We start from the raw sequence: 12,069 nt of genomic DNA on the forward strand, positions 1-12,069 counted from the left end.
TCTTTTAAGGACAATGCAACATTTGAATAGTTATTGATGGAGATATTATAAAGGAATTTCAATATGTTTCAAAGATTAGTAACTAATGGTTTTAGTGCTACTGCTCAAGAATGTGTGGAAGAATGAAACATTATTCAACTCATCTAACTCACTTCTTCCAACAGAGTGAACTTTATCATAATGGACTTGCACAACGTATTTAATCATCTAACAGAGGTGAACAAATATAGATCAAGTAGATGTAATGGTGCAAGCACTTGAAACCAACAACATATTCAAGAAATACTTGGTCCAACAGTGCGACTTAGAAGTTTAAAAAACACTAGAAAATGACCGCAAGAGAAAATATTTACTCAGATTTTTTCCACTGCTATAACCACAAACATGTGCATTTATCAGTGATATGACGAATGTCTATGGTAATTGCCAAAGTATAGAAAACAAAGCGAGAAAAGATTATTATAGAAAGGGACATCTTGACAAATACATGAATAGGATGGGCATAGAGGGATACGGACCCCGGAAGTGTAGATTTTAGTTTAGACGGCAGCATGGTCGGCACGGGCTCGGAGGGCCGAAGGGCCTGTTCCTGTGCTGTACTTTTCTTTGTTCTTTGAAATTTATGCCCAGGAACTGTTTTATAAAATTGGCTGTCAGATGGAATTTAAAGTGAGGAAGTACAAAATAAGAAATTTAGAAGGGAAATATAGATACTGTGGTCACATTTTTAAAACAGTAGCACAGTTGAAAGAGTTGGGGTTCAGATAAGGACATTGTTAAAGGTGGAAGGTTTCCCTCCAAAGGGTGGACAGGCATTGAGAAGTCAGGAGGCGAGTTATTCATCACAGGATTCCTAGCCTCTGACTTGCTCTTGTAATCACAGGCTCTTCAACTGACTATTCCAGTTCAATTTCTTGCCAATGGTAACCCCTAGGATGCTGATAGTGGGTGATTCAGAAATGGCAATGCCATTGAATGTCACAGGGTGATGGTTAGATTATTTCGTTGGAGATGGTCATTTGTTTGGCACTTGTGTGGCGCAAATGTTACTTTTCACCTGTCAGCCCAAGCCTGGATATTGTGCAGGTCTTGCAGTTTTGTTAGGGCTCCTTGATGTCACACTTGGTCAAATGTTGCCTTGATGTCAAGGGCAGTCACTCTCACCTCTGGAGTTCAGCTCTTTTGTTTTGAACAAAGACTGTAATGAGGTCAGGGAATGAATGACCTTGCAGAACCCAAACGTAGCAAGTTATTGTTAAGCAAGTGCTACTTGTTGGTGCTGTTGATGACCCCTTCCATCACTTTATTGATGATCGAGAATAAACACTGATGGGGAGGCGAATGACCGGGTTGAATGTCCTGCTTTTTGTTGTACTCACGTGGACAACACAGACGATACCTTGGACTTTTTCCACATTGCTGGGTAGATGCCAATGTTGTAACTGTACTGAAACAGCCTGGCTAGGGGCACGGTATGTTCTGGAACAAAAGTCCTCAGTGCTATATCCAGCCAGGGCTGAAGAATCATATCCAATGGGTTTTTTCCCCCACTCCCATCCCATAAACCCAGGTATTCCCAAAGGATCTATATTTGGCTCCCTCCTATTTCTTATCTACGTGCTGCTCCTCAGCACCATCATCCAAGAACACAGGGTAAGTTTCCACATGTACGCTGCTGAAATCCAGTTCCACCTCACCATTACCTCCCTCGAAAGTTTATTTGTCTCTAGCTTGTCTGACATCCAGTACTGGATGAGCAGAAATTTCCTCCAGCTAAATATTGTGAAGACTGAAGTCAAGGTCTTCCATCCCTGCCACAAATTCCAATCCCCAGCAATCGAGTCCAACTCTCTCCCTTTTCCAGGTAATTTTTAAAACTGAACCAGTCAGCAAATTTTGTGTTGTGTTTTGACCCAGATATAAGATTCAGACCATCACCAAGACAACTTTAAAAAAAAAATTTTTTAGAGTACCCAATTATTTTGTTTCCAATGGCCAATTTAGCATTACCAATCCACCTACCCTGCACATCTTTGGGTTGTGGGGGTGAAACCCACGCAAACACGGGGAAGTTGTGCAAGCTCCACACGGACAGTGACCCAGAGCCGGGATCGAACCCGAGACCTCGGCGCCGTGACGCAGCAGTGCTAACCACTGTACTACCGTGCTGCCCCCCCCCCCCCCACTCCCCCTCCCCAACCAAGACAATTTATTTCAATACGTTAACACCCTCAGACTGTCTGAGCTCATGACGTGGTGGAAGACTCTGTAATGCCAAGCTGGTCTCCCTTCATAAACTCAAGTTCATCAAAACCTTGCTGCCCGTGTCCTCACTTGAACCCAGTTCTTGTTCAACCATCACCCCTGGCCTACATTGGTGCCCAATTAAGAAATGCTTAAATTTTCAAAATTCTCAGTTATTTCCACAGCTCCTGCCATGGCCTCGCCCTTCATTTTTTATGATCTCCTCCAGCCTTACAACCCACTGAGATATCTGCACTGCACTACTTCCGGCCTCTTGAGCACCTTAAATTTTTAGCACCCCACAGTTGGTTGCTGTGAGAGGCTGCCAAGGACGCAAGATCTGGAATACTCCCCTAAATTCTGTTAGGGGGCGGCACGGTGGTTAGTGCTGCTGCCTCGCAGCTTTAGAGACCAAGGTTCAATTCCATCCCTGGGTGACTGTCTGTGTGGAGTTTGCACATTCTCCCCATGTCTGTGTGGGTTTCCTTCCGGTGCTCCGGTTTCCTCCCACAGTCCAAAAACGTGCAGGTTGTCGATTGTCGTAAAACCCCATCTGATTCACTAATGTCCTTTTGTGAAGGAAACCTACTGTCCTTACCCGGTCTGGCCTACATGTGACTCCAGACCCACAGCAATGTGGCTGACTCTTAACTGCCCTCTAAAGGGCAATTCGGGATGAACAATAAATGCTGGCGCAGCTTGAGACACCCAAGTCTTATGAACAATAAAAAAAAGGTTAGGTGGATAGGCCATGCTAAATTGTCCCTTTTGTTTCCAAAAGGTTAGGTGGGGTTGCGGGGATAGGGTGGAGAATGGGCCGAGGTAAGGTGTTCCTTCGGAGGGTCGATACAAACTCGATGGGCCGAATGGCCTCCTTCTGCACTGTAGGAATTCTATGGCCAAATCTCGGTCTTTTTCCTTTCTCCTTTAAAACGTCCCTTGAAAGCTACCTTTTTGAATAAGCTTTTCGTCATCACCATGCAGCGCCTAATATTTCCTTATGTGGCTCAGAGGTTTTTGTTTGATATCACTTCCATGCAACACCTTGGGGTGTATTCCTGTGTTAAAGGTGCTTTATTGTCATGAGAATGTCGCTTTAAGAAATGGTTAGCTGCTCATGTTACTGCAGTGATGTCAGAGTGTGGGTGGAGCTGAGCTCTGGTTCTGCTTTTTGGTTTCACTTTGAGAAAAGCTTGGGTGTGTCCCTGTCTTTTTGGTTTCGTTTTTCAGTGTGTTGCAGCTGAAGTCAGCCAAAGCAGCTGTACTGTTGATCTCTCTGCCATGAAGGACTAGCTCTTGATCATTTGGTGAATTCAGAAATTTAAATGTTTTCAGTATTGAATGTAAACCCTGATGTGCTTCTGTTTAAACGTTGTTAAGTCTTTTGGATGTTAAAAGGACAGCTTAAAGGATTACTTAGTGTTGTATTCTTTGGGGGTTATCTTTGAATTAATGGTTGCTAAGATATTCACTGTTTGTTTTAAAAAGGTTAACTTGAGTTCATAGAATAAACATTGTTTTGTTTAAAAAAATACTTTTCCATTTATGCTGTACCACACCTGTAGAGTGGGCCGTGAGCTCCCCATACCACAATCTATTAAAAGTTGTGGGTCAGGTGAACTCCATGATACACTTTGGGGTTCTCTGAACCCTGACCCATAACAATTGGGGGCTCGTCTATCTATTGGATTAGCTTAGTGAACTTAAAGACAGTGAGGGGTGAGCATATTGTGGTTTCTTTTCAGGTGTGGTATTTTAGTTTAAGTGGGGAGTGTGTTGTGGACAATGGCTCTTTCAGAGGCTCTGAAGTTTTTCGGGGGGGAGACAGTCACACGCAGTACCTTACGGACAGAGACTAAAAGCAGACTGTTAGATTTGGCAAAAACATTGCAGTTAACATTACCTGACAAAATGCAAAAAGGTGAGGTAATTATGGCGGTGGCTAAGCATTTAAAGTTGCCTGAGATACAGTCTGACTCATAAGAAATGGCAAAGATCCAGTTGCAGATTAAACAACTTGAACATGAAAAAGAATTAAAGCTGCTTGAATATGCAATGAGAGAAAAAGAAAAGGAGAGAGAAGAAAGAAACAAAGAAAGAATAGCCCTTGCAGAACAAAAAGAAAAAGAAAGGGAGATCAGGGAAAAAGATAAAGAGAGAGAGTTTGAACTTCAGAAAATGGCCATGAAACATGAGTCAGTTAAAATTGGCAGGCGTCAAGGGAAACGTACAGTTGGATGATAGTGATGAGGATAGTGAGAAAGAGCGTCATAGTCGAAGGCTTGGTGGGGATCTATTTAAATATGTCCACGCATTGCCAAGGTTTTCTGAGAAGGAGGTAGAAGCCTTTTTCATTTCATTTGAGAAGGTAGCTAAACAAATGAAATGGCCATAGGACACGTGGGTATTACTGATTCAAACAAAGCTGGTAGGTAGGGCTAGTGAAGTGTTTGCATCACTATCAGAGGAGGTATCTGAGTCGTATGAGGAGGTGAAAAAATCCATCTTATATGCATATGAACTATTGTCTGAAGCTTGCAGACAAAGGTTTAGAAATTTAAGGAAAGAATTTGGTCAAACATGCATGGAGTTCGAAAGGCTCAAACAGAGTAATTTTGATAGGTGGATAAGGGCTTTGAAAATAGACCAAACGTATGAAGCTCTCAGAGAAATTATACTTTTGGAAGAGTTTTAAAAATTCAATTCCTGATGTGGTGAGAAGTTGTGGGTCAGGTGAACTCCATGATGCATTTTGGGGTTCTCTGAACCCTGACCCATAACAATATAAATACAAGTTTGTTATTTGATCATGGAGAGGTTTAGAAAAAGTGATTACCTGTTCACTTTAAATTAAGTGGGTTGCATGGGGATCTGATAAAGGCATTCAAAATTGTAAAAGGTTCTGTTGAAATAGATAGAAAAACAAGCTACTTCCACTGGTAACTTCTTCTTAGTTCCCTTCCCACACCTAGTGGCATTATGAGGCAGACTGAGCATGCGCTGACATCCGTTTTCATAGCAACGTTATCCTGGAACAGGTCAGTAAGCTATTGCCAAGGCTAAAGTTTGAGGGGCACCACTCTATAGCAAACATGACTGATCAGAAGACTCTCCTACTCTTACTACCTGCTACAGGAATATTGGAAGGATTTACAGGTTGACAATCAACCTATTTGGCCAAATTATGAATGCACGGTTAATAACTAGAGGGCATCAGAAATGGGATCATTGGCAGAGGAGCAAGGTCAGGTTTGGGGAACATCAATTTTCAAATGTCGGAGATAATTGAGACTCAGTGGTCTATCAGGAACAGTGGTGGAAGCAAAATTCATATTCATATTTAAAAGGAAGCAGGCATATATTTGAAAAGAGTATTTAAAACAATACAGGCAAAGATGACCAAGAAGATAGCTCCTTCCGACAGTCAAATTGTACGATTCTGAGTACGTGTTTCTAATTTCATATAATACCAACCACAAGTACTGCCCAATATGCTTTGTTACGCATTAGTTAAAATTACCTTGATTTCTCTCAAGATTTCACAAAACATTGTTGAATCCTGGCAGACGTCCTCAAACAAATCACTGAAAACCTGAAGACGTCTCAAGTTTGGTTCAGGGAGATGGTCTATCTTCATCAGCTCCTACATTTGTAATTTAAGGAAGAAATTACTGACAAAAACTGAGCTCAATCATAAGAGAATCAAGGACACTTGTGTCACAAGAACACAAACAGGTCGCTGTAGGTATAGGAGTTTGAACACCAAGTTGTTGAAATGAGCAATTAAAAGGGACAGCACATACAAAACTAAATCAAAATTTATTTTCCAATGAAAGCAAAATTGCTGAGTGGCAGGAATGTCAAAATTTACATTATTTGTTCTTTAGTCTACCAATCTTTATATGTATATTGTCAGAAATATGGGAAGTTAACAAGATTACCAGTGAACTTGAGATGAAAATAATATAAAAGTAACAACGCTAGCAAGCACCCAGAGGAAAAATGAGATGCAATTTGCCCAGTAACAAGATTAGCATGAGTCTAGAGACATTGAGATCCGAATGGCCATATCAGAAACATTGTTTACCAGAGATCAGTGAGGCTATACAAATGGAACTTCTACAGGCAAGGCACTTGAGTGAGGTAGACAGCAGAATCCACAGAGTTAGATATTAAACAGACTGATCTGTATAACTGCTGCACCCTCATTGGGGAAGGAGGCTAGTTCTCCATCTAACAGTCAGACAGGCCGTTCCGTCTATGATTTGAGCCAGAGAGGCCTGTTCCATCAAACATTTAGAGTCACAGCAGATTGCAGATATTCTCCTCTAAAATACACAATTTTGTGCCTTTATGGAACGAGGAGACGACATTTTTTCTAGACTGGGTCCACCTAATTGAAGAACCGAGAGAGTTACTAAAACTGGATGTTGTCTGGGAAAAGGGGTGTCATTAGTGCGTAGTTCAAGTCCTCCAGTCCCCTAACACTTATCAAAGGAGGCTTTGAGATTTCCAACAAGGATTACTTATAACTTAATTTGACAACATTTTTTTGCAACCATTCCCCACAACCTACCTGGGCAGCACGGTAGCATAGTGGTTAGCACGATTGCTTCACAGCTCCAGGGTCCCAGGTTCGGTTCCCAGCCGGGTCACTGTCTGTGCGGAGTCTGTACGTTCTCCCCGTGTCGGTGTGGGTTTCCTCCGGGTGCTCCGGTTTCCTCCCACAGTCCAGAGATGTGCGGGTTAGGTGGATTGACCATGCTAAATTGCCCTTAAGTATCCAAAAAGGTTAAGTGTGGGTTACTGGGTTTCGGGGATAGGGTAGATATGTGGGCTTGAGTAGGGTGCTCTTTGTAAGGGCCGGTGCAGACTCGATGGGCTGAATGGCCTCCTTCTGCACTGTACATTCTATGATTCTATGAATTACAGCTTCTTGCAGCGCAACCCAGCTGTGAGAATAGTAGATCAGGCACCACCAATGGAAAACGGAACAGAGCTAACTTTGGTTGGGATTTTCCAGCCCTGCCATGGCCTGACCTATCACAGAGGATGCAGTGAGTCAACCAAAAGTCCATTGGTGGGACCAGAAGATCCTGGTAACTGGCAGGGCTGGAAAGTCCTGGACAACGTTTCAGGTCAATGATCTGTCATCAGAACCTAGTTGAAGGCATCTATGCAGCACAAAGGATGACCATGATGTTGTGGTGTGTAGTTATGATATTACAACATTTTAGAAAACCTGCTCTTTAAGGTCGCATCTTTAAAAAACCTTGAACTGAGTTTAAAGACGATTTCAAAATGGCCCCAAGTTGCCAAACAGAATTGTGGATTTCAGACTGCATCTCCTCTTCTGAGAGGAGAAAAGACAATCCTTAATTTAATTCTCTGTGCTCTTAATAACAAAGTTATGTTAATGCCTCATTGCAAGAATGTAAATTGTGCCTTGGCCAGGACAAAAGCTAGGAACCACAGCCATCTTAACTTCTACAAAAAAGTCTCGAAAGGGGCAGGTAGCTGAGATAACATTCTTGTAATATCTTCAGAGAAGCAGACACGAGCTTCAACACAGGGAGAGAGGGACCAACAAGCAGAGACATCGAACTGCTGCGCTCATTAGTCTAAAAAGGGCCACACTGTAGTCCCTTAATCAGGAGAACTAAAGAAACCCCTCTCACCCCCCTACCTGATTCCAGTTACTAAGCTACCTGTTAAAGCAACCTCTGGCAATTTGACATTGGAAACCATTGCAGCTGCAGAGAAAACTTTGCAACCTCAAGACCTTCATTTCAGACAATGCGATTTCAAACATATCAGGATTTCACTGAAAAACAGAGACTAAATCATTTGTATATGTATCGGTTTAATCTTCTTCTGTAATTAACGTTGTGTGTGCATGTGTTAGTGACTATCTTTTCTTAGGTAACTTCCAGGACAATACTGTGAAATAAAGTAACTTTTTCCTTTTCAAATAAAAAAAGCTTTTCGCTGTTATTTTTAAACTGAATTACTCACTGCAACGGTAAAATATACATGTCCGTGCACACATGGAATTCTAAGATAAGTACCTTCACTGAGAGGTATGGAATTGCCACAGCTCCTAGTATAGACTGTTATTTTCTTGCCCCTAACCCCCATTTTGATCTTCAGTTATGGTTTTAGACTTCACAGTACATCCACAAAATGTTACCGTTTCTTACATGATTGAGCTTCCACTCATGTTTTGCTACTGCTCTGTGACCAGACATCGCCTCCCTCTCTAGAAGGTCTTCCGTCATCAGGATTTTTTTCTCAAATTCAAGTCGCTTCGTGAATTGGTCCATCCTTGTCAGCCCAGCCAAGTAAGATTCAACAAACTCCCTCTGGTCGTGGCCAGTGCGAGTTCTTGCACACGTTTGTGGCTGAGGCTTCATGAGCATGAGGTCAGATAGCTTCAATTCCTGTTTGGCAAAGTGATCCTGTAGTGTCGGGGATCCTGACTTGGTTTGTGGGATCGTTGACTCTTCTGCGATATCCTGAGAATCTCTGGTACAACTTGGTTTAAGGTCATCGAGGGTAAGGCTGCAAATTTTAGGTAATGTTGGCCCCATACTAGTCATCAGGCTGAAGTTTACAAATGCATCAGTCATTTTCTTTACTTTGGCATCTTTTGATTTCTGGATAGACCTGCAATGTTTGTCTTTCTTAAAAGGAGAGGGCTTTTTTGCACTCTTCCATGACACCGAGGCTTCCTGTTGTCTTGATATTTTATGCAGGTTCCTATGATTTAAATGTCCAAAGCTGTAGGCAAAAATGTCAGCCTTCTGAGACTTTTCTAACTCATGGAGGAGCTGTCGGAGTGTTTTTTTCTGTGGGTCAGAATACTCACTGGATTTATTCTTCGTGGGTTTCATTATTTCAGTGAAACAAAGCCTGATAAATTTAGAAACAAAATAAATTATTAACCGGATGTGAAAACTATACATTTTTCAAGTGTTTGGCTTGTAGATTATCAAACAACAGGCTTTTCATCAATACTCAGCAATTTTCCTTGCATATCTTTTCGTTATGATAGAATTTGTCTTTTGCCTCCTCTCCCCATACTTACATTTATTTTTTTTGAAAAATATTTTATTGAGACATTTATATTATAAATTTTAACAGAATAAGCAACCACACATCAAGAAAAACAAAACCCAGCCAACATGGCTTACATCAGGCATTGTCAAAGTCGCGGGCGCGACCCGCGGTTGGGTCGTGGGCGGGTGTCGGGAGAGTCGGGGAGCCATCTGTCACGGCGCTCCCGATCGCGAAAATCCACGCGCAACAGCCGCCTTTTAATAATGCCGGCTGAAGCGGCCTTCAAAATGGCTACGAACATATTTTTAAAATGGGGCCGCATTGCGCATGCGTGCCCGTTCATCGGTGCGCATGCGCAGTGCGACCACATTTTTTTTATACGTGCGCATTTTTTTTTTTAACAGACTTTTTTTTACAAGTTCGGGGGAGTTTTTATTTGATAAAATTTTACAGTAAAAAATGCAGCAACTTAAAATGTTTTCATCCTCTAGCAAATTGGAGGATCATCAAATTTCACCTAAACATTACAAGGTAAGAGAAAATTGTGGTTTGCGAAGGTCGGCCGGGTTGGGTCCCGAAGGTTGGCTGGTTGGTAAAAATGGGTCCCCGACTTCCGGGTGCGGCGATGACCAGCTGAGTCGCACGTTTCGGCAGCTCCCTGTGAAACCGACTTTTGGGCTCTTGATAGGAGCCCCAACGGCAATTTTGACGGCTAAAAACACTGTGCGGTAAACCAGAAGGGAATCCCCCCTGGATACGGATGGAAAAAAGAGGAGAAAGTGGCCAGATTGCAGTGGATCCTTTAGAACAGCGGCAAGGAAGGCAAGCAAAAACCAAGATGGCGTCGGAAGGTGGCAGTTTAACATGGGGCCCTGAACAACAAGAGTTCTTGAAATGCTGTGTGGAAGAGATCAAAAAGGAAATGAAGAAAGAGCTGTTGGCCCCGATACTACAGGCGATCGAAGGGCTAAAGGAGGAACAAAAGACCCAGGAGCGGGAGCTTCGGGTCGTGAACGCAAAGGCAGCCGAGAATGAGGACGACATACAGGGCCTGGTGGTGAAGACGGAGACGCAGGAGGCACATCAGAAACGATGTGTGGAAAGGTTGGAGGCACTGGAAAACAACGCAAGGAGGAACAACCTGAGGATTCTTGGTCTTCCTGAAGGTGTGGAGGGAGCGGACGTCGAGGCATATGTGATCACGATGCTGCACTCGTTAATGGGAGCGGAGGCCCCGGCGGGTCCGTTGGAGGTGGAGGGAGCATACCGAGTGATGGCGCGAGGACCGAGAGCAGGAGAAATTCCCAGAGCCATAGTGGTGAGATTCCTCCGTTTTAAGAATAGAGAAATGGTCCTTAGATGGGCGAAGAAAACTCGGAGCAGTAAATGGGAGAACGCGGTGATCCGCGTTTATCAAGACTGGAGTGCGGAGGTGGCGAGAAGGAGGGCGAGCTTTAATCGGGCCAAGGCGGTGCTTCATAAAAAGAAGATAAAATTTGGAATGCTGCAACCGGCAAGACTGTGGGTCACATATCGAGGGAGGCACCACTACTTTGAGACGGCGGATGAAGCGTGGACTTTTATTGTGGAAGAAAAACTGGAATGAGCGGGTTATTAAAAAGAACGTTCGAACAAAGTGGTGGGGCGAATGTGGGGGGCAAAGAGGGGTTTTATGTACTAATCCTGCGATGTGGTAACTTTTCTCTCTCCCACAGGTGGTGATGGGGGGAGGAGGGGAGGTGGAGGAGATGGGGCGTTGGCCATTGGGGGCGGGGCCAAGGGAGAAGCGCGGGCTTGGTTCCCGCGCTATGATAATCATGGCGGGAATAGAGAAGCAGGAAGGAGGGGGCGTCGCACGGTGCGAGCCGAGGTCACGGGGGGAAGCCGAGGTCAGCCAGAGTTTGCTGACTTCTGGGAGCAACATGGGGGGAGTAATTACGCTAGCGGGGGATCTAGCGGGGGGGGTGGGAGGGGGGAATTACTGGGTTGCTGCTGCTGGGGAGAGGGGGGAGCTGGTATGGGAGAGGATGGGCGGGGGGGCACCGCCTGGGGGAGATACAGCTGCGTGGGAACCGGGTGAGGAGCTGGAAAAAGGTGATGGCTGATCGACAAGGGGGGGGGGGGGGGTAGGAAGCCCCCCAACTCGGCTGATCACGTGGAACGTGAGAGGGCTGAACGGGCCTATAAAGAGGGCACGGGTACTCGCACACCTTAAGAAACTTAAGGCAGATGTGGTTATGTTACAGGAAACGCACCTGAAACTGATAGACCAGGTTAGGCTACGCAAAGGATGGGTGGGGCAGGTGTTCCATTCGGGGCTAGATGCGAAAAACAGGGGGGTGGCTATATTAGTGGGGAAGCGGGTAATGTTCGAGGCAAAGACTATAGTGGCGGATAACGGGGGCAGATACGTGATGGTGAGTGGCAAACTACAGGGGGAGACGGTGGTTTTGGTAAACGTATATGCCCCGAACTGGGATGATGCCAATTTTATGAGGCGGATGCTAGGACGCATTCCGGACCTAGAGATGGGAAAGCTGATAATGGGGGGAGATTTTAATACGGTGTTGGAACCAGGGCTGGATAGGTCGAAGTCCAGGACTGGAAGGAGGCCGGCAGCAGCCAAGGTACTTAAAGATTTTATGGAGCAGATGGGAGGTGTAGACCCGTGGAGATTTAGCAGACCTAGGAGTAAGGAGTTCTCGTTTTTCTCCTATGTCCATAAAGTCTACTCGCGAATAGACTTTTTTGTGCTGGGTAGGGCAT

At 44.3% G+C, this 12,069-nt stretch overlaps 1 protein-coding gene across 3 annotated transcripts in view; it reads right to left on the minus strand.

Moving 5' to 3' along the window:
• The window catches only part of LOC140419881 (uncharacterized protein C6orf118-like), a 147,200-nt gene that overhangs the window by 61,742 nt on the left and 73,389 nt on the right, over positions 1-12,069 (minus strand). For all 3 annotated transcript variants that reach the window (XM_072503935.1, XM_072503927.1, XM_072503931.1), the window contains exons 2-3: positions 8,445-9,156; positions 5,765-5,887 (exon numbers count right to left, since the gene is read on the minus strand). In XM_072503935.1, coding sequence (XP_072360036.1) covers positions 5,765-5,887; positions 8,445-9,137 — 816 coding nt within the window. In that variant the 5' untranslated portion in view covers positions 9,138-9,156. The remainder of the gene's footprint in view (positions 1-5,764; positions 5,888-8,444; positions 9,157-12,069) is intronic.

Source organism: Scyliorhinus torazame, chromosome 1 (genome assembly GCF_047496885.1).
Source record: "Scyliorhinus torazame isolate Kashiwa2021f chromosome 1, sScyTor2.1, whole genome shotgun sequence".
Lineage (NCBI taxonomy): Eukaryota > Metazoa > Chordata > Chondrichthyes > Carcharhiniformes > Scyliorhinidae > Scyliorhinus > Scyliorhinus torazame.